The sequence below is a fragment of the Phyllopteryx taeniolatus genome, chromosome 17 (assembly GCF_024500385.1).
Source record: "Phyllopteryx taeniolatus isolate TA_2022b chromosome 17, UOR_Ptae_1.2, whole genome shotgun sequence".
NCBI lineage: Eukaryota > Metazoa > Chordata > Actinopteri > Syngnathiformes > Syngnathidae > Phyllopteryx > Phyllopteryx taeniolatus.
In genome coordinates, this window is record NC_084518.1 from 17,931,661 (window position 1) to 17,954,754 (window position 23,094).

Here is a 23,094-nt window from a genome sequence, read left to right on the forward strand (position 1 = left end):
GGTCACTTAGTCTGTCAGTTTGTTACATGTTTGGCCTGTTGTTTGGATGGTTAGTCAGTCAGTCAGTTAGTTAGTTGGCTAGGCACCCGCTGGGTTGGTTGGTCTGTTTGTCAGTTCATCAGACAGTTATTCGGTCAGTCGGTCAATTGTTGGTCGGTTGGTCAATTACCTGGTCATTTGTTTGGTTAGTCAGTCAAGCAGTTAGATGGTTAGGCAGTCAGTCGGTGGGTCACTCAGTCAATTTGTTTAGAGTAGTGGTCATTGGTTGGTTGGTCAGTCAGATAACAATTTAGTCGGTTGATCAATTAGTCAATCAGTTAGTTGGTTAGGCAGTCAGTCGCTCGGTTGTTCAGTTGGTCAGTTTGTTAGATGGTCAGTTAGTTGATTAGTCAGTCAGTCGATTGTTTGGCCAGTGAGTTAGTTGGTCGGCTAATCAGTCAGCTCGTCCGTTGATTAGTCATTGATCAGCTCGTCCGCCGTTTGCGAATAAGTTTTTTTTTTTGTTTGTTGGTCCACCTGTAGCATTACAATGCAAAGTGAAGAACACACGCAAGCACTTTGAAGCAGCGATCTTTGTAGATGGACCACAGGACACAAACAGAAGGGCCCAGAGATTAGAACAGATCAGATGAGAAAACTTGTACGCTGGTCGACAATCATTTTCTGGTCTCTCGGGTTGACTTCACTTCAAGCTCTACTTTCATCCCCTTCATTACGGAGCATGCGAGTTGAATGCTTTCATTAAGGAGAATCCCAGAGGGATTCATGAATAGATATTGCACAGAGTCGCCCTCATTCTCGCACCCCCCTGAAACAACCTCACACATATTGAACAGATCTGAACAACCTTGGATTATGTCCCTTTCAGCCATGAAGCATGTTCGAGAGGTTGTGAACTTTGGTGAACCACGTACAACCAGTTGAAGGGTTTATACAGCATACTTAACACATTCACTGCCATTGACGGCTTTTGAATTCAAATATCTATGTTAAATGGGAAGGCTGGCAGTGTTAATGAGGATTAAAACCATACATTTGGGTTTTTTGTTAAATCTCAGTTTAGACTTTATAGGCTTGTTTGAGGTGTAAGGATAGCATTAAACTGTGTGAACTCAGCCCATTCCGCGTCTGAATTCCGCCTGTTTCACTGCTGATGCTGGCCTCAGAAGCCAGAAAATTTGCAGGTCGAAGCTACACCCAGGACAGTAAGCTGGTAAAGATGAAAATAACGAGCTTTGATGGCCAGCGTGTCCGGTGCCTGTATGTACATTACAGCTAAGCTTTCAATTTGTATTTAATTTTTTTTAATTCGTTCCCTGACCACACTCGTAACTCAAAAAACATCTCAAAAATAATATTTCCCCGTTTGAATGAATGGAAATGCCATTAATTTGTTCCAGCCTCAAGTCACTGATGGTGTAGTGGTACATTTGTCTGACTTTGGTGAAGGCAGCGGGGGTTCAGTTCCCACTCAGTGAAGGTGTGAATTTCAGTGCGAATGGTTGTCTGTGTCTATGTGTGCTGTGCGACTGGCTGACAACGAGTTCAGGGTGTAGTCCGCCTTTCGCCTGAACTCAGCTGGGATAGGCTCTAGCACCCCGCGACTGAACAGTATCAGGGGTATTGAGAATGGATGGATGTTCCAGCCAAAAACAACACAATTTAATGTGCACAATTGTGCTGCTCATTCTGGGGGCAGTATAAGATAGCTATACGGATATACTTACTGTGCTGGAAACTCGCTCCTCTGAGCTTCAGCAGACGATAAAGAATATATGCCTGTGAGTATTGATATATTGGCTGTCTACATGTGTTGCTTTTTGCGCTCGCAAGTCAAAGCAAAAAAAATCTTCTGATCGATGGCTCGTATCTGGAAAAACTTGCAAGTCGGGGTCACTCTTATCTCAAGGCACCACTGTCGTTCGGTAGCTGACTCGGTCAGTTTGTTTGTTGGTTGTTTAGTTAGGTAGTCAGGTAGTTGATTGGTCGGTCGGGTGGGCAGTCAGTCGGTTGTAGGAATTAAGTCAGCTCCTTGGGTTTACAGTCGGCAGACTAACTTTTTAATAAAGTCTTGTAGCAATTGGTTTCGGCAAATTAAAAGAGGGAGAGCAAAACAAAACAAACAAAACAAAAACCAAAAAGAATCCAAGCTGTACATCCATAGGCAGTTGTGTTCCAAGCGTACGTGAACTGAGTGCAAGCGTCTCAGTCTGGCGCATTCACAATGATGTCTGCACTGCCCTGCAGAGTGTTTGCTCTCTCTTGCGCCACTTGCATGCTAAGCACCGCTCGGTGACTTGTAGCCTCCTCGTGTCGGAGCCAGTCGGAGCCGAATGCCAGACTACAATTAACCGCGTAAACCCTCCTGATCTGCGATAGCAACGAAAGTGCCTCTAACCTAAAGTTTGCACCAGTCGACTCGCTTCCGACCACTTCCTGTTTGCTTCATGCACCAGCCGTTAAATTAATGAGGTCCTATATAAATATTTATGTTCTGGAATGTGCCTCCAAGCCTGTTTGCTGTAGTCCATAATCCTCTCCACTGGAGAATGATTGGCACTCTTTACTCATTGGTTTTCATTTGTCCTGACACAAATCTCCTGGGAATCTTTACTCGAAAACTCTAGTGGCTAATCTGTGAGTTATGCTTATATTGTTCACACCCTTAAAAGTTATTTCGGAACCTTGTAAAGCTGTTTATTTGCGTAATCGTGTGTCTGTGTTCTGTAGCATAACTGTGTCTCATACATTGGATTCCGAGTTTATAACATTACTCAAGACCTCAAACTGTACCAAAATCAGTATCTCTTTTTTGGATAATTCTTTAAATCAGAAAATTCACCCTTTTTGTTTTTACCATAAAAGGGGGCATTGTGGTGGTTTCCAAAAATGCAATTCTTCCTGTGACTCAAAATATTTTTTCTTTGTATCTCGGGGAGCACATGTGATGAAGTTAAACAGCATGTTGTCTTACTTTTCTGGGGTCGTGTGAGGTGATGGAAGTGAGTTAACAGTACCTGTGGGAGGGAAAGCACCGCGGGCTATCATCTTTCGTCTTTCTTGGCTTTTATCAAAAAAAGTCTCACACGTGTTCAACACACGAGGCTCGGCGGCCGCCTTCGTTCTTCAGAGGCGGAGGGCAAGTTGCTATTTTGAGGATGCGGAGTGAGAAAATGGCTCAGGGAAAAGCAATTCTTCTCACACCTTGCACTTGTTTTTGTTGTCTTTAGTACCGCAGATTTAATCAGTGGGATTGTCTTGGAGGGGGTTCACGGTATCTACGCGAGGGTACGAAATGGATACGATGTTTTCTTTGTATCTACCTCCAACCTGAAAAAGCAAACGGTACGCGAGGGACTAGTGGTTTTTCCATGCAGCAGCCACGTTAACAGGGGCCTAACATTGAATCAGAGAAGTACACGTTGAATTGGAAATGTACTTTTTTTTGACGTAACTAATTAAAGATGATTGAAAGCCTAATCTCATTGGTGGAGAAGGCACCAATAATTAGCTGCATGGTTCAATTCTGTCCTCTCAGTAGAAGATGAGCACTTGTGGGTTGAAATGCTTTTTGCAGCTTTTTACAACAGTTCCTTTGAGGTTTTACTTCTTTATTTAGAATTGCCTGGTGGGCCCAATCAAATGCTCTCATGGGATGTACATGGCTCACAAACTGTAGGTTTGCCACCCTTGCTTTTACATCAACAGGAGCGTCGTATTTTGGTCAAGAAGCGATGACTCGCTTGAGAAACATCCGCGTCTCATTGTGCCGGGAACGTAGTGGGGGTTCTCGGGAAGGATTCCCACGAATCTCCCAGTGAGACACGAGACAGACTCCCACCTGCTTTTGTGACGTGTCGACATCGCGGAGGCTCAACGGGATTTATTTGATCAAACATAGGATCAGAATTCAGCATGCGATACACACACAGACCACTCACCGAAGCGAGGTGTCGTAAGGAAGCCTTTGCCATCCTGGTCATGATCAGGGGTGGGGGGAAAAAAATCCCTCAGTATAGCCGCCTGTTCACCGATTCATATGAAATTTGGTGGACATGTCTCTCATAACAGGACGCATGAAAAATGTTTCCAGAATTTGGAACGAACGAAATTGAACAGAAAGTTGGCCATTTAGGTTTGAAGCAGCCGTTTTGGCAAATTCTAGTGGTCATACTTTGACAAACTCCTACAAGGGAATTTACCCAAATGAGCCTCAATTGGAAGCAGGTATCCTAGACAGATGAATGACGCTAAATTGCAAATATGTATTTATTATTTTTTTACCTACGTCATCTATTGAGGGCGAGGCATAATGTCGAAGTTTGGTAATTTCAAGGATTCTCGGTAAATCCAGAAAAATAAGACCCAGACACCAGTTTCACTGATGGACATGAAATTTGGTGGACAGGACCATCATAACAGGATGGACAAAAAAGTCCAAAGGACCCATGCATGAAATCGATCTGGAAGTCGGCCATTTTGGTTCAAAGCAGCCATTTTTGGCGAATTGCGAAATTAATACTTTCAACTCTTACGATGGAATTTTCCCAGATGAGCCCCAGTTGGAATCAGTTATCCCAGACAGATAGGTGACATACATATAATCTGGAAAACACCCCCCCCCCCCCCCCCCCCCAAAACCTGCTTGCAGCTTCTTTTGTTTTTGTAGTTCGACTTTGCAGATTTTCATCTCACTAATTAGAGAAAGACTGAATTAATAAATTTCATTCTTTAAATTCAGTTAAATACTGTAGATATCAGGGTTTTATTTCGATGTATTGACATAAAGTGATACAATCTGTATGAGTAAAACTATCGTGAAAATGGCATCAGCGGTTACTACTCGATTTCCACCCTTAATTCTTACACTATCCACCTTTGTTTTTTTATTGTAGTTATGACAAGAAGCACGATAAAACAGTTTTTCCTTTTACAGAGACATGTTAAAGGAAATTCTGTGATTGAGCATCCCACACCATCTAAGTAATCTGCGGAAAGTGCCCTGGAATGACTTGAGTCTGGCGCCTTTTACCGACACCGAGAGAAAAATCAATCTTTGGAGTGCACAGCTAAAAATACTACGGAGACAGTCGCTGCGCTTCTTCTTCTTGTCTTCCTCGCGGTCAGCGGCTTCGCTTTCGCAAGGTCGCAGGCACACGTTCCATGAACAGCTGAAAGCTTTCGATGAGCGTGTCGGGCCAGCGCAGCGCTGTCGCCTTTTGTTTGTGTTGTTGGCACTGCCAAGACGAGGCGCATGGTAGCGCGTCTGTGCTCGCCACTTGACCTCAAGATGTAATAACTTGAAACTGGAGATAACCCACGCTTGCCTCAAGCACATGGAATCCAGAAAATACTGTTTCTTCCAATAGCGGCCTCCGTTCTAATCAACAAAACTGCACTGCTATCTTTGATGCTAACCAATAAAAGCAGCATCTACAGAGTCTGAAGCGAAGTGTTCACGGCTGCCGCTCTGCAAGTTCCCTTCGCTGTATTGAAGAGCTCATGATGTAATACGATTATTATTATTCATTTCCCGTTGATTTTATAGGTGGCAAATGTTTTAAGCCCTGGCGGATATTTCTGCGTTTCGCTACGATTGCTTCAATTTCTGATTTCACCTAACATATCTTGTAATATATTTTATTTTAATCATTGTTATCAAAATGTGTTGTAAAAATATAGGCTTCCTTCCAAATAAATGCCATACCCCCTAATAGACCCCTCATATACGCTGCAGTCGAGTGAATAAACGCACTGTACAAATAACGCGATGCTGGTTCAGTCTCTTGTCTGCACAGTTCTTATTTACTTCATAATTCTGGTTCAGGGGGTGCAATGGACCACATCCCAGAATGCAATCCTCTCCTGGCTTCAGGAGCAGCTGAGCTCAAACAAAAGCAAGAGCTTCTTATATTTGCTCGGGCCTGAGTGGCGTTAATGTCAATTATAAGAGTTAACAGGTGGACCGAGACCACCTCCTTGGAGTTAGATGAGCCACGCTTTGATATCAATCAACTAAATAAGGGCTTACGAATGCTCTTTCATTGTACGTTTCTATACTAGCGCGCAACTTTTAATGCCGTATTTCCAAGTTTTGACAGAGTTACCTTTTATTGGGTGCTTTTAATGCAGTTTAACTGAAAGAAACATCCCGCAACACTAATGATTTCCGACGATATGGAAATTTGGTGAAAGGATGGGTGAAAGAACCATTCAGTGCTCCAATGCATATGCTACAAAATGCCTCAGAAATGCTGTTGCCAACCAAAACAGCAGCATGTAAACAGCATTTAAAAATTGCAAGAATTAAAAAAAAATTCGTAGCAAATGTCATCATATTTAGTGATTTTTTCTCCCCTATTTTAATTAGGTTGTATTGGTCATGACTGAAGTTTGTAGTTTTATCACTCTCAAAACCAGTGTTGCAACTAAATGGAAGGTTGGTTTTAAAAAGTATCCTGCATTTACTAGAACAAAAAGCCTGTACTAAAAGGTATTAAATTTAACTTAAGGATTTCTGTCTATATTGTACACTGAACCACTCGATTTGTTCCAAGATTGACTTTGAAACTGCCGAACTTTGGTGCTCCTGGTTCCAGCAGTTTGGTCGTAAACTTTGGGCTTGAAGGTTTCTGCCACACAGAAAAGAGAAAGGACATGGACAGATGGCAGAGACAAAGTCAAACAGACACACAAAAGTCTAAAAACAGCACTGTAGATAATTAGGAGACCAGTGATTTATGTCTGTTTATTTAGCAATAAAGTCCCGACAAGGAGCTAATTATGTTTGCTTTTCTGTCTTATTGCCGGACCGAGAACAACATTTTCAGAACTAGAACGTGTCAAATCTGTTGCACGTTGGCACTGCCAATAATCACAATCAAATCCAAATTCTAACTATGATCTCTGACAGACTAGTTTGTCCACCTTGTGTCTTTTCTTTTTACTGACAATATATATATTTTTATTTTTTTGTTTGTTTCCTCCTTGCAGCTGCCATCCAGGTGCAGGTGACTCCAACACACAGGGAGATCAGTGTGGGAGAGTCCAAGTTTTTCCTCTGCGAAGGTAAGTGAGCACCTGGACGCTGGTCTACCGGCAACGTTAATGGGGATTGTTGAGCATTTGCCAATCACGATAAACAATCACACTGAAGAAGAGGAAAGGAATAAATATATGCTCAACTTTCGCCAGAGGTGCCAAAAGTAGTCAGGAGTTTTGTACTTATACTTAAGTACTGATTCAGTAAAAATGGAAGTGGTGATTTTCCCATTACTCCTGTACTTATATAAAACAACTACAGACTCTAACATGCCCTGCAGTAAAATGTAAAAAATGTTTTTTTCTCTACACAAAAACATTTCCCTCTTTTAATAATTTAGACAGTGCTCATAATGAGAAGAAGAAGGAAAAATAAAATCACCTTAAATGCTGCATGTTGTTGTATAAGAGCTTGGTTGTGTTGCAAAATATCAAAATGTTTTCCCACAGGTTTGCTAACATTGTGAACAGCTACAAAACAAAACCCGTAGTTAATGATAATTTACTTGTTTTTTCAGATTACACAGAGAAGTTTTATTGCCAGAAGCTTGTAGTTTTAGGCTTAAAAAGGCTGTTGATGGCAAAAATCTCGCTTCTGTCGTCGTTAATGCTGCCTTGTTCATATTCCTCCATGTCGCTGCTGTCCCTGTTTTCCCCCACCCTATATGAACCCAAGATCTCAATTATTCAAGACCTCAATTGCGGTTGACTTTACTACTCTCTGTTTACATCATGTCGTCGTTGTCCGCAGAGGTAATACAATTACCAAGCCTATTTTGACAAAGAAAGGATTAGAAACTACATACTCAAGTAAAGACAGCGGAAAAATCTACTTGGAGTAAGCACAGTACTTCCCACCACTGAATGTCACGGACAAGCTCAGGTATCGGTTTGTCTTCTGTGTGGTATTTGCGTGAGGTCGGTCATTTATTACAGACGCTGTAGTCGGCAGATGTCCGTCAGATTACAAGAGAGCGTGTGCGGTAAATGAAACATGCTTGGTCAGCCAGCCGTGCGGAGCGTTTCACCTAACAATGGACAAGGCGTTAGGATACCACTTCATATTATTCCAACTGCATTTTTGTTTAAATACTCGTTCATCCGCGGTACTGCCGCCAAAAAGTCTTCCGTTCCGAGTGCCTGGTTGCCAGTCAGGCATTTTACGCCGGAGATCCCACCTGAGCCGGACGTGGTGCGTTCTAACACCACGTGGTTTTTCTTTTGGTCGTCTCTTGCTAGGACTGTTTCCGAAAAAAAATCTTATCATTTTCCCTCAGCTATTGCTGTTGGCTCCCGCCGAATATGTTTCAGCTCCCCCACTTTCGTTCCAGGAAGGAAAGTGATTTTTGCTCCAGTTTTCCAAAGCTCTTAAAATACAGGCGCAGCATTTCATCCCTGAAAAATGTTCGCAACCTCTTATTTGTAGCTTTCACACTGCCTTTGCGGCACAGAAGAGGTGTACACGGGAGAGCCAGCATTGATTTTGCCATTGCGGCTTCACACACAGTTAGATCCATGGAGACGTCAGCACAATTGCTGTCAAACACAATGGAACATGGAAATAGCCTTTTCCCACTCGCAATCTAGGCCGGCATTTTTGCTGCTTTTTCCCCGGCTGTGTAACGTACCAAAGATGGCTAGGTGCAGTTGAAGTCGACCCGTGAATTTGTCGGCTTTTGAGGTAATATCAGAGGTGCAATCCGGCCAGTGTCTAAGGGGGAGGGACAGAAGTTTCACACTGCGTTTCCGGTAAATTGGGCATAAGAGGTGCAACAATAGAGCCGGGTTTTATTTGGCTATCCCTTTCAGGCAGAACTCATAAGCTCGGGGATCTATTCTTGCCAGCGAGTTAGAAATCCACTTGTTTAGACTTGTGGAACCGATATGCATTTAAATCAACTTTGTACTTCTTCTTCAGTGGTGGGAGATGCTAAAGACATAGACTGGTTTGCACCCAATGGGGAAAAGATCCTGCCGAACAACCCCAACATCCAAGTGAGCCGCAACGACGAAACCACCTCCACCCTCACCATCTACCACGCCGACGTGGACCACGCCGGCATCTACAAGTGCGTGGCGAAGAACGGCGACAAGGAGGCCCAGGCCACGGTCCAAGTCAAGATCTTCCGTAAGTCAACCGTAACTTTTGATTTTGAGCAGCATAGACCAATCAATGAGATCACGTGTTTACACTTTGGGGTTTCAGAAAAGATCACCTTCAAGAATGTTCCCAGCCCGCAAGAGTTCAACGAGGGCGATGATGCCGACATCATCTGCGATGTGGTCGGTTCGCCGGTGCCCTTCATCCTTTGGAAGCATAAAGGTGCCAGGATCCAGGTCAACAAAGACGGTGAGATGATCCGAATAAAACGTCCTTCAATTTGTCCCTCGAGATTTAAAACTCCAGATATGCTAATCACTTTTAGAACGCCCTGCCGAGGGACCAGAACATTTCATAATTGTGGAGATGCGGTAAATAACAAGACGGAGAGACTAGAACCAGTCATGTTACTTTACCCTCCACTCCCTTTGAAGCCAACAACTCCCTGTGACTCTTTCATCCCCTGCATCTCCCTTGAAGATACACGCCCCTGGTGAATGTCTCCCTCTTGTGGGTCTTCACACAATATTACAGTATATATTACTAGCTCTATTACCATATTAGTGTCTTTTTGATTTGTAATTTGCTACAATGTGCTCTGCGTGCAACAAAATAACTGCAGAATTCCAAAGCATGAGATTTAATGCAATTAATGGCCTTTGAAAAGTCTTAATAATAATTAATCTTATTAGGCCTGCTTTCTATTGAACCTTTTTCCTACTGTTCGCTTTTTATACCCACACATTAAAATAAGACAATAAATAAATACATAAAAAATAATAGAAGAAATAAAAGAAAGTTAATAAAAGCCAGATGCGGAAAACAAACAAATCGCCACTAAATAAACTAAAGACAAAAAAAATCTATATTAAAAAATAAAATACTAAATAAGTGTTGTGTTTTACATATACACACGAGTGGTTTCCTGACCAATGAACAGTGCTGCTATAATGATTGATGCGTTTCGTCCAACGGCACGTGGGCAGTCATGAAAATTCACCCAATGATGGTACAATCAGACGGGAGTAATACATGCATTTTGGGTGAAATTGATCACAGAATGTTTTTAAAAGCAAGAACGCTGGAGATGATACGACTTCTCTTTGCCAAAGGTTTCAAATTTGACGGGTAAAATGTTATTGAAAATGTTATTAGGATTTTTTTAGCCACCTGTTCTGCTGCCCATTACTCAGAACAAAGCCCATTTCTCCTAAAACATCGTGGAATGAATGTGAATATTTGATTCTTTTTACCCAGCACATTGAGTTGAATAGTGTCGGAAAGAAAAGCTGCCTGGGGGGAATTTGGGTTTCCCATCAACCTGAGCGGGAGCAGAAATATAAAGTAATGTAAGACTCCCTCGCCCGTCGCTATCAGAAACACATTGTGTATTTTTGAATACAGTCAGTTTGATGCCTCGCTGCGTGAGCAGGTCTACCAATATTCAAGCTAATTTCCCCCCAATAGTGCGGAAGTTCTGAAAAGTCGAGGATGCGGTCGGGTTCAGATTCTCGCGCTGTCACATTTCATTGCGTCGGTGAGTCAAAAAACACAACAGGAAAGAAGAAACAAAAATACCAAGAAAAGCTTCAACGCCAGCTTGGAATTAGAATGTTCTCCGCCGTTCCAGACAAGTTGTTGATTTCCCGGGCGCTCGGCTCGGCTGGATGCAGGTTGCGCGTCTCGGGGGAAGCAACCGCAATGTCGTACACATACACAATTCGCAACAATTGACTGTCGTGACAGGAGGGTTGGACGTTGGGGTGCAATGGTCCTGCTGTGAGTCATCAATCAGCTGCCCTGTGTTAGAGCAAGACACTCTTGTTAGCCCAGGAAGATGCCGGTAATAAAACGATAACATGTTTCAGGCCCGGTTGAAGGAATATTTCGGAACACACGCAGTCCCTCAATGTTGCATGATTAGTATTCACACCTCCGCTTTCCTCTATTCTTCTTCACAAACCCCTGGAAATGTTGTCATAAGCATGCCAGGCCTGTAGTTGGCGATGTCCCTTTGTAAAGAAACACTATGCATCAGCTGATTGTCCTGTAATCATTTTTAAAAGCCTCCCTTTTGAGGCCTGTTTTCAAACGATTGCAGTCTTCAAAACACGAAAAAAGTGTTTTAATCAGTTCATAGCAAAAACAGTACACTGTAAGCAGCCCCAAAGTCAAAAGGGCGCACTTGTATATTGTCCCCGCCAGACCCCATCTATGAGGAGAGCTCAACTTCTTCCAATGGACTTTTCAGCACAGAATTTGCCTAAAATGTGAAAAAGACGACCGTGCCGCTGAGCCCGAAGGAGGCTCGGCAGGTCAGTCGGACCGAGCGACGCGTGAGAACCGCCACCTGGTTTCACTTAATGCAGCTCAGTCCATTACTTTGCGTTAATGGCCGCTGTAATCAGAGGCGACAACGGGTTGTCAAGCTGCGCGTGGCGGCGAGACGCTCGCAGCTCCCTTTTTAAAGCAGGTCCTCGATTAGCTAGCATAATTGAGCCGTTTCAATTTGGCCTCGACTGCCTCCCGTTGAATCATTACAACTCCTCTTTTTCTGCTTCGAAGGAGGAGGAGTAATTAACATCGGAATTTCGCACTCCACATGGCTTTTTGGCTTTACAAAGACCAAACTACTTTTATTTCCCCCGAAGATAAACATTTTATTTCTCCTTTTTGGTAGGTCACTATGGAAACTAATTGGGATTATTACTGTCCAATAAAACGCATTAATCCCCATTTTCTATTTCAGTGAAATGAAAACACATTTTCATTGGACAGCTATGTGGGAAATTACAGAATTTATACAATCTTTACCATATATGCATACAAACTAGAGGCAGGGTACATTCTAGACTAGATTTAGACTTTTTATTTTCTATTCAACAAGCAGTATACACAGTTGTTCTTCCTCGAGGAACCAAATAATTCACCTTCTCAATAAGTCTTTTCCTTTCGGATGGTTTTGTTGGTTCCTGTTGCAGTGCGATACAACGTGATGGAGAACGGCCACCTGCTGATCCGCGGCATCAAGAAGACCGACGAGGGAGCGTACAACTGTGAGGCGCGCGTCATGGAGACGGGAGAGATCAACTTCAAAATAATCAACGTCGTCGTTAACGGTGAGCTTTTTCCGACCGGCGACCACCCTCAGAAATCGTAGTACGGTCATTACGGTGAATTACTCCTTTTGTCATTTTGCGACCTTTATGTTTTTAGTCCTTCCGACCATTCGCGCCAGGCAGACCGAGGTCAACGCCACGGCCGACACGGGCGGCTCCACCCTCTTGGCCTGCGACGCCGATGGCTTCCCCGAACCCACCGTCACGTGGACCTAGTACGTCTGACCTTGACCCGAATACATTGCAAATATGGAGAAGGTTTTCATATGACGTTTTACCGACACATTTTCGCTGTTTACTTGTACAGTTCAATTGGTAAGGTAAACAGAAGGGGCTTCTCGATTTCAATGCAACTCGACTGACGAGGTTTCCAGGATACGAAAGGCACACAATGAACTAGTTTGTGGTGTAAGAAAACGTTAAAATTATAACTTTACTACTGCGTCAGCGTAGGTTAGTGATAGGCTATTGTGCATTCCATTAATTCAACTCGATTCAGCAGTTAACTATTTAATATCCATAAGTGAACAATAGCATTTATGCGAAAACGGATTCATCCATTTGAGGGAGGCTTCTATAAGTCTTATTTAAATAACAAACCCGACCAATGTATTTGAGGAAATTCGCGGCCAAACCAACCGACTGCAGAACACAAAATAAGGCTCCTCTTTTTTCGCTAGTGCTAGTTGATGGATGTGCTCTCGCTCACCCTGTTTTCCACATGATGTGTCAGGAGGATGATGATGATGAAGAGGCCTCGGCGACAGGAGGGTTGTGTTGGGAAGGCGAGGTACGTGAGGAGAAAACTAAGGGCCAATCCATCTTTTTTTAGCAGACGCAGGTGAAAGCGTTAGAGAAGTCCGCTGCATGCGGCTCGTTCACGATTAGTCGACGCATCGACTTTACCACAGACAATTGGTCGGACAGAAAACAGCATCACCATTTGGCATTAGCAACGCGGACGCCTGGCTGAAATCAACAGGTGGTTTGTCGGCGCAATAGTTGACTGAAAATGATACCGGTGGCATGAGCTCTTGCAAAATATGAAAGGTTGTGTATGTAAGTGCGATGAACATCCATCTGCAAAGGCATCCACTAATGCTAGCTGATGAACAGCCGAAATCCTCATGTCAGCTGTCTACAAGGATACGGTCGAAGCAGATTGGACCAGATCGTATCGCTCGGTGTGCGACAGCCTGACGATCGGAAAAAAACAAAAACAAAAACAAAAAAAAACATATATTTATTTAATTTTTGGGTTGGGGCTGGATGAAGTCCTACCTACACGTGTGAAAATACAATATGATGCTTTTACTGTCATTATGGGAGCTTTTCTCCAGCAGTTGTTCACCTCGTTGAAATCCCCCAGCTTTGCGTGTGCTGTAATTTTTAAAACTAGGAGTATTTTGACTAGAAACTAAATCTAGAAACTGTTATTAATGTAAAAAAAAAACAACCTTGGGTCGTTCCTGACAGCAACTTTAGGCGTCAGCCCGTTTGCGTTAGCTGTCAGCTGAAGTGACGCTACGTAAGGAGTTGTGTGTGTCTATGTTTTTTCCTCTGAGCTTTCCTAGGAATGAACATTCTTAGTCCACCAACGGCAGAAAATATTTTTTCAATGTAATAATTATGATTTGTTTTGACAGTAGGTAACAGTTTGAACGTGGACTACCAACACTGAAGTGGATAAACTACTGTGTGTAAATTGGGAAATAAAAAGCTTGTTCTGTGAAATTTTTGATTTTTATGCCATGAATTAAGTATAAATCCAGAAAAGTGGGGAATTGACGCTGTCTTTTCCCGACTTGTCAAAATAAAATTCATTTTTGCCAAAGCCAAGATAGCCATTGTCCACGTTCCCTCGTGACGGTAAGTCGGGTTTGTCTTTCTTATTCATCTCTTATTTTCCCTCTTGTTTCTCCCCGGTCGGCAGCAACAACGTCATCCTTGAGTCAGGCGATAAGTACAGTCTGAATGAGGACGGCTCCGAGCTGGTGATAAAAGATGTCATCAAAGTGGATGAAGGAGATTACACCTGCATAGCCAGGAACAAGGCGGGCGAAATGACCCAGGAAGTCAGTCTCAACGTGTTCGGTAAGAAAAAATAATTAGTTTACTTTTTTCCGGCAATAAAAAAGGAAAATAAGTACCACTGATACCACATTTCCTTATCTACCATTGAAAATATGTTAATTCTAGCACTGATCACACTTTTAGTAACTACTTTTCTCCATTTAAAGTAAACAAGTCATTTACTGTAAGCAAACTACGTACAAAATAAGAATAAAGAAAAAAGTAGAAATGTGAGTGTATGAGTTAAAGTAATTTAAAGGTGAATGTGGATTAAAAATATTTTAAATAAACTAAACTTTTCAGTATTGAAAGTAGTAGTAGTATTATTTAAGTATTTTCATAATTATCACATTTTATAAAAATTGTATGTTCTTTTTTTAATTGATGGATTCCCTAATGTATTTTTTGAATAACCTAAAACTAGAACTAAATTCATCATTTTATTACTGTGATTGTATTTTCTGTTTAATTTGTCTTGAACGGTACATGTAAATTAAAAAATAGAAGAATATAGAAGAATACTATTGTGATTATGCACACTATAAATACATGCATAAACAATAATAGCATAAAATAATGATGACATGCTTTATTTTGTATTCATATAAAGTAATATAAAATAATAATATAATAATAATAATCAGAATAAAGGTTTTCTTTCTATATGCACCTTCAATGACAAAAATAATACAGAAAAAAACCATAATAAAAGAAAAAGATTTTTTTATAAAGACAATAATTTTAGTTGTAGATTTTGAGTTTTTACACTTATTCTATTCTCATTATCGTACCACATTGTACATGTCACTTTCAACCTCATTGAATTTTTTTTTTTTTTTTTATTAAACATTTTTAAATGACGTACACTTGTGTGGTCCCATCAGCAGGCAGCAGCTTCCCGAGGGTTCTTGAAGCACTTTTGCCCTCAGAGTGGCTCCTTGATTCATTTGTGTTAGGGAAGCAGCTGAAAATCAGGCCTCAATAATTGAACATTCATCCATGAGCTGATTATCGGCGAACGAGAGATTATTAAAAGGAGACGGGAATAGAATTTTTAATGAATTTATTTTTCCCCTCCAACTAGTGCAAGCTAAGATTACTTACCTGAACAACCAGACGGCGACCGAGTTCGACGAGGAAGTCACCCTTACCTGCGAGGCCTCGGGTGACCCGACGCCCTCCATCTCCTGGAGCTTCCAAAACAGGATGTTCTCCGAAGGCGAGCAGGTAAAGATGGAGAGCAAGTTGCTATGTGGCCTGTCAATATTATATCATGCGTGTTCAAATTGCATTGTAAGATAGCAGCCTCGACTTATTCCTCAAAAATTGGCTTTATTGCCACTCGCAGTTTAACTTTACCTGTTTTAGCTAAATATGTTTAGCTTAATGCTAAAGACAATGCAAAACACCATAGAAGGACTAAAAAACATTATTATCAATCCTCTATCTTCATTATGTCATAAAATGTCTGCCTTTAAGAGAAGAAGCTAATAGCAATAGCAGACCTCAACAAGGTCCTTATTTTCAGAAATAAAAAAAATAAAAAAAGCATGAAACAATGTTTTTGTTTGTTTGTTGCTTTAGCTAGCTAACAGGTCACTTCCTGGTTTAGGAAGGATAACGTGTGAGTGATGTTATAAATGGATGTTACAACCACAGTATATTTTATATTTTCTACAGTTTATTGTGAAAAGTGAAAAACAAGCTCCTCAGTTTGTACGTTTATTCGAATTTGGGGGAAAATCAGTTGAGGAGCGTTAACTTCGCTAACTAGCCTGCTACCCAAACAACAAACCACCAACCATTGTTTTTTCCCCCCAAAGCTGTATATATGATGAAAAATGATGAGTTCAAATCAAATCGCGCATGTAACCAAAGAAAAGAGAAATGATAAATCCGTGGACTCCTGCTTTGATTGACACAGTCAGAGTCAATCAAAGAGTCAACCTCAATAATAAACGTGTTTATTATACAACTGCACGGCATCACACCGAGCGATGTTAAACTCTGTATAGCCTGCTTAAAGTGGAACTTGAGCCGTTTGCGTCATTTGCTTAATGAAATTCTGCTCTTGTGCTATAATTTCCAAGCAGTTTAACCTTGTGAATAGGACAAGACTTTATTGCCTTTTAATCGCTCCCGTTAGAAACTGATATTTGAAGAAAATTGCCCCCCCCCCCCCCCCCAAAAAAAAAGCCCCTGCTGAGGATTAAAATTAATTGAGTCAAATTTATTGCAGTGTTGAGAATGCAGTGCTAAAAATGAGTTTGTTTAATGTCAGTTTTCTAATGACTGACATGTAGACCAACCAATGACTGCATGAACAGGAGACAGGGCCAAAAGAGAAACCAAGTCACAGAGCAACAGAAGAATACATGCTGACTGAAATTATGGACAAATTCAAAACTCCAGCCTGATTATTTTTCTTTCGTATAACAAGATGGAAGAATACATGCTGACTGAGGCAGTTACAGCTCCAGTTACAAAGAAGATGACTTGCTGGGGTGTAGTAGAGACGGTTGGTCAGGCTTGCCCATTAAATGTCACAGCTCTTTTCAAAATGTCGACATGTATTCTGACAGTGTAGGAGACGGACACTTGACAGATGTCATTTTATTTTCCGCTATGAATGCAACCATCTCTTAATTAGTGTGAATGTGCAGTCACGCTAGCAGTGAGGCAGAAACTCAACGGGGGGGTTGGGGGTGGGGGGGGGGGCATCTGTCAGAAGAGAGATACACATTTTTGTTGTACTAGCACAGTAGAGTACGGTAGGCATTGAAAAGCAAAATATAGCGTTTTTCAGCACAGCGGGTCATTTTGGTAATATGTATGATGGCGAAAAGTTCCTTTTTAAAAATATCTTTGGAGTGTGTTTCGAAATAGCGCTTAGTTTTTCTTTTAAATTTGTTTGAGACTCCATCCATCCATCCATTTTCTGAGCCGCTTCTCCTCACTAGGGTCGCGGGCGTGCTGGAGCCTATCCCAGCTGTCATCGGGCAGGAGGCGGGGTACACCCTGAACTGGTTGCCAGCCAATCGCAGGGCACATACAAACAAACACCCATTCACACTCACATTCACACCTACGGGCAATTTAGAGTTGTCAATTAACATGTTTTTGGGATGTGGGAGGAAACCGGAGTGCCCGGAGAAAACCCACACAGGCACGGGGAGAACATGCAAACTCCACACAGGCGGGGCCGGGGATTGAACCCGGGTCCTCAGAACTGTGAGGCTGACGCTCTAACCAGTCGTCCACCGTGCCGCTGTTTGAGACTCTTTTCCATAAAATTTTAATTATCAATACTAGCATATTTAGTGTCCCTGGAGATCATTGTCATTTTTCAGCTTCTGGCATCCGGTGTCCCAAAAGTGTTTTACTTACAAATATAAACTGTATTTATTTCTTTACTAGTGCGCGAACATAGATTAGTGGGAGATTAGGATAGATTAGGAACGGAAGGCCGTTGTATACCAAGGACTCTGTATATTTCATCTTTCATGGGATCTTGCATTCATGAAAAGTTCATTTTAAGATTTGAATCCCATAAATGCATGGGGTTGCTGATTTATTTATTTATTAATTTATTCTCTTTAAACATGAAACAGTTTCTACGGTGTGTGTATCTGTGATTTGTTTGCTTCCGCTATATTTATTTCATCAATATTTGATTATTTTGATCTCTATAATAAGATTTTTTTTTCTGAACTATCGGCTAAAGCGGTCACACTACACGAAAACATTTCCTTTCAGTTTTAATTCTGTTCATATCGTTAAAAATGTGTATAAATGGAAATTAGTTACTGGTGTTTATCATTTCTAAACTGCAAAAAGTGTGTAGGGGTTTCTGATTTCATTGTTAAATTAAAATCTGCTACAATACTTTTGGTGCATTTATCTGTGCTTTTTTTGTTTTTATTTATTTTAGCAAAATCTTGATAATTATAATAACCGTAATGATTTTGCTCACTATAATCGTGTGAGGACATTTTTACTCCACATGAAAAATCTGTTTGATTTTTTTCCTTGTTGAAAAATGCTTATAAATGGGGAAAAAAAGTATTAATTTCATGTTTGGCTCCCAATGTTAAAAACCATTGCTGTGGCTCAGTCTCTTCCCCCCATGTGATTCCTTTACAAAAGCCCCACTGTGTCGTTGTTGTTTTTTGTGTGTGTGTGTGCGCGTGTGTGTGTGTGTGTGTGTGTGTGTTTGTCCTCTCCAGGCTTCGTGGACGCGACCCGACCAATACGAGGTATGGCGACTAAAAAGTCGTAGCCGTAGTTGCACGGGCCCCAGACTTAACACGTTAGAGCACCTCCCAAAAGTGTTTTCACTCAACCCACATTCAGCCTGCGTGCTGTTAGCCGATCACTAACTGTCCACATTAGTCACGTACCACACTTAATTTCATCCGTTTAGTTTATTGAAATAGACCTTTCTCCTTTTTTGTTCACTTTGTAAAGCCTCTTATTATTTAGCACTGTAACGGTCTGGTGGGGTAATTGAGGGGTTGCTGCCCATCCAGCAACGTAAATACCGTCTGCTTTGTCTGATACAATAATCTTTTAAAACAACCGCAGTGTTCATAGAACAAACCATCACGCAGAGAGCAAGTTATTTTCTGGCATACAAGCCAATGTTCTTTAAGGAAGCTTTGTTATTGTAACATAACATTGTGACATCATAACAACCTTGGCTATAAGCCACATGCTGCTTTACCAAGTCTAAAGACAAATACGTGATGATTTGATATGATTATCTAGAGTCTAGATCAGGGGTTGGTAACCTTAATATCATAATAATAATCTGGTTCTGTATTTTTGTGTTTGTCCCTCGGCTTGTTAGTTAGCAGATTCTCTGAGATTGAGGGAAATACCTTACGAATGGCGGAATGATGCCGTTGTGATTGGATTGTACCAAATTTATTTGGTTCTGTGCCAACATGGAACGGGTTTTTCCTTGCCTCGGTCCGTCACCGCACTGCAAAGTTTCATGTCACTGCAATTTCCATTGACACCCATTTTCGCTTTCTCCAAATAAGAACTTTGTTAATACCTCATCTACGGTCACCAAATGAGATAAAAACTTAACTTTTTCATATTTTAGGGAAGTGTTTTATTTATTCAAGGCAATGGCTGCATGCAAATTACAAGGCCAGATTTTTCTTCCTTAAATGAAAATTTAGCCCAGGGGTGCGTAAACATTTGAGCCACTGAGAGCTGTCATTTTGCAGGCGAGTGATTTAAAGTTTTATAGCTGCAATAAAATCTGGGGGATTTATATGTTTGTGATTTGTGATGATAATTATTACTTCTTCTGGATATCTTCTTTTTTTGGGTTTTTTTTTTTTTTTTTTTTTACAGAAATCAGAGTTTTTCCACAGATTTTAATTTACTCCAAACAGCCGTCAAATCTATTAATATTTCACGAGAGATGATGAATTGCGTTCACTTATACTAACATGCAGATGCACTGTCCCCCAAGCTAAAGGACTACTTCCTTTCTGAGTCTTCTATCAGCCGCTGATGTTTTTGCAGGAGGTGAAGCCTGGTTTCATCGCCATGGCTATCTTGGAAATGGGAGTTGGCCCAGTGGGGCATTGATGAATCAGGAAAAGTGCAATAGTAGGCTGCCCACTATATATGTCAAAATTGGAACTAAATCTTGATTTAGACCACTAGTCATCTGAAAGATATGCCCTTTGTCTCTTAATTTCTTCACTTACAAATGACACAAATGTAGTTAGCACACTCTTGTTCTCAGTAGCTCATTTGCGCTCAATGACCAGTTCATTCATAGGTAAGTTTTTTTCTTTGTCAAAATGGATATTTAAAATATGTCAAACATTTTAATTTAATAATAAAATGAGAATTAATTGTCATGTTATTTTTGGGGAATTTAATTAATTACCTATTTAATACTATAGGTTGAATATATATATACAGGATATAAAGTTCTTTATTTTACTACAGTGTTCTATTTACAGTAAAGCAATTAACCAAACAAGTGATACAAAGATAAAATATATATGCATACAATTTCATTGGGAAAAGGGGGGAAAATAGAACGGCGGTCGCGAGCCGTACACGGTCCACCCATTTCCACAAACTCCTCCCAGGATTTTTGCTTGGCAGAGGCAGTAAAAGTAAAAAACTAAAACTAACTTGTTTAAATCTACAATTATACAATTATTACATAGCAATGCACCTTGTCTGTATAGAAGTTGTCTCGAGGCAACTGGACTCTTCTTGTTTGTTCAAGACGTTTCACCTTTAATCCAAAAGGCTTCTCTTCGATTCAACCTTTTCGGATGACAATGTTCTACTTTTCATATAAAATCCTGCTGAATTTTCATGGGGAGTTGGAACTGGTATTAGAAATATACACTTTCCCAATCAATGTTACCTTCATTATACTCTTGTCGGTAGTTTCTATTATTTGTTGTTGGTCCCTGTTTCACCTTTTTAGACCTCTAGCTAGTCGAGTAGATTTAGATATCAAGAGTTGCCCTTTGCCAGTAGATGAGTGCTGCTAGAAAAAAAAGTGTCTTGACCTTTACAGTTCTCACTGTGTTCTTATCTCGACAGGGCAGAGGGCGTGAAAGCCACGATTGAAATCATGTATTCAGTCCCGATTTTTTCAATCCGTCGGTGCTGCGGACATTCCGAAACGACAACTCCGCAGTAATTACAACTGTAATCCTGTTGGATCGTTAGCTGTACCGCCACAGAAAATCATCTATTGATTCATGCACCCGCATCGATCACGTTGCCATTGATCTCGGCAGATCTTTAGCTAGGTCGCTGATAGCGCTGCTCGCTGGCTGAACGCGTCTACGAGATCATCAATCAAAGGCTGCCAGCGAGCGTTGTAATAAAGTCGCGGACAGCCTCGTCAAGCGAGTGCCGTTTGTGTTTAGAGGAGTGAGGTGCAACACTCAAATTCGACCGAGCTGTCGTTAACTGTGGTGACATTCAGGCAGCCCACGTCAGAATTGTGGATGAATGACGTCCTGTTTAACCCTTTTTGTATTACTTGTAAAAATAATTTGGAAATGTTGTACTCCAGTGGTACCTTGACTTCCATCCATCCATCCATTTTCTGAGCCGCTTCTCCTCACTAGGGTCGCGGGCGTGCTGGAGCCTATCCCAGCTGTCATCGGGCAGGAGGCGGGTACACCCTGAACTGGTTGCCAGCCAATTGCAGGGCACATAGTAACAAACAACCATTCGCACTCACAGTCATGCCTACGGGCAATTCAGAGTCTCCAATTAATGCATGTTTTTGGGATGTGGGAGGAAACCGGAGTGCCCGGAGAAAACCCACGCAGGCACGGGGAGAACATGCAAACTCCACACAGGCGGGGCCGGGGATTGAACCCGGGTCCTCAGAACTGTGAGGCTGACGCTCTAACCAGTCGTCCACCGTGCCACATTTTTAATATATATTTATATAATTAAAAGGAAGTGTAAGAAACAAATTTACAGTGATTGCAGCTTGCAGTTAGCAGCATTTAATTATGCCAACTACCTAAATTTACCTTTTCTAAAGACAACATTAATTGACTTAACCCTCCTGTTACGTTGCGGGTCAGATTGAGCCCTTATAAAGTTTTGATTTGGCATGTAGTGGCTTATTAAGTGTAATCAACATTAAATATTGATGGAAATGATGAGTAATGGAGTTACATATAAACAATGATCATTGAGATTTATTTGGGGGTTTCTGACACCTATGGTCAGAAAAAAATAAAACATAGCAGGAGGGTAGAAATTTGTGGGTTTTTTTTGTCCTCTGGTTTGACACCTAAAAATATATAGCTTAAAGATTATTTGATTTTGAGAAAATGTACCCGAAGTGCACGTGCACATGCGGCGACGAGTCGATGATTCTCTCAAAACTTTTTCTGACCTCCTCGGCTAATCTTAGCTCTCCCCGACGTACAAAACTTGTCTCTTAGTTAAGATGTATCCCTTCAACGTATACTAGAAAAGTTGGACTACTTTTCTATCAGACTGGGCTTTGGCACCATCTTGGGAGCTGAGGAAAAGAGCATAAAAACAGCATGTAGAAAAATCAGTGAATTGGCGAGTAGGTGGGGAATACTGTACTTTAACCGGAGAGAAACCCCGGATTGAGGATTTGACCCCATCCATCCATTCATAACATGTTGCGCCATCTGCCGCCAACCAGGTGGAAGCCCACTAACAATTTGACAGAATAATACATTTTATATTTTAATTTGTGTTCACTGCAACCATTTCTCTGTTGTAGTCTTTCTAACCGACTCCACTTTTAACTTCCAGCGTTTCTTTCTATCCAGGGAAGTGCTTATTCTGCGCGGTTTCCGATGTAAGCGAAATCGATGCGTTGTGTGGCCTTCACAATCGGTTTCCTTTGTCTCTTCTCGCTCACAGAGCCACGACAGAAACATCGTGGTGCGCAGCCACGCCCGGGTATCATCCCTACTCTTGAAAAACGTTGACTTCACGTACGCTGGACAGTACCTGTGCACCGCCAGCAACTCCATTGGTCAGGACAACCAGCCCGTGTACCTGGAGGTTCGCTGTAAGTCCTCCTCACCCCCAAATTCTCGACTGATTTCATTTACAAAGAAACAAGAATCCAAGGTTTCTGGGGCCAGTGTTTTAGGGTTTGCTTCAAAGTACTCGTAATCTTCAACCCAAAACTTCCACATAGTTTGAGGAATTATTTCTTATCATTTCTGTCATTTTATTTAAGCCAGTGATTCCCAA

The 23,094-nt window shown here is 41.4% G+C and overlaps 1 protein-coding gene across 10 annotated transcripts in view; it reads left to right on the plus strand.

Annotated features, from left to right (window-relative positions):
• The window catches only part of ncam1a (neural cell adhesion molecule 1a), a 206,429-nt gene that overhangs the window by 144,436 nt on the left and 38,899 nt on the right, over positions 1–23,094 (plus strand). For 6 of the 10 annotated variants that reach the window (XM_061751163.1, XM_061751160.1, XM_061751165.1 and 3 more), the window contains exons 2-10: positions 6,994–7,068; positions 8,960–9,169; positions 9,248–9,391; positions 12,124–12,261; positions 12,359–12,476; positions 14,195–14,355; positions 15,419–15,561; positions 18,561–18,590; positions 22,756–22,906. In XM_061751163.1, the coding sequence (XP_061607147.1) occupies positions 6,994–7,068; positions 8,960–9,169; positions 9,248–9,391; positions 12,124–12,261; positions 12,359–12,476; positions 14,195–14,355; positions 15,419–15,561; positions 18,561–18,590; positions 22,756–22,906 (1,170 nt within the window). The remainder of the gene's footprint in view (positions 1–6,993; positions 7,069–8,959; positions 9,170–9,247; positions 9,392–12,123; positions 12,262–12,358; positions 12,477–14,194; positions 14,356–15,418; positions 15,562–18,560; positions 18,591–22,755; positions 22,907–23,094) is intronic. The other 4 variants (XM_061751161.1, XM_061751164.1, XM_061751166.1 and 1 more) reach the window with 1 other exon arrangement.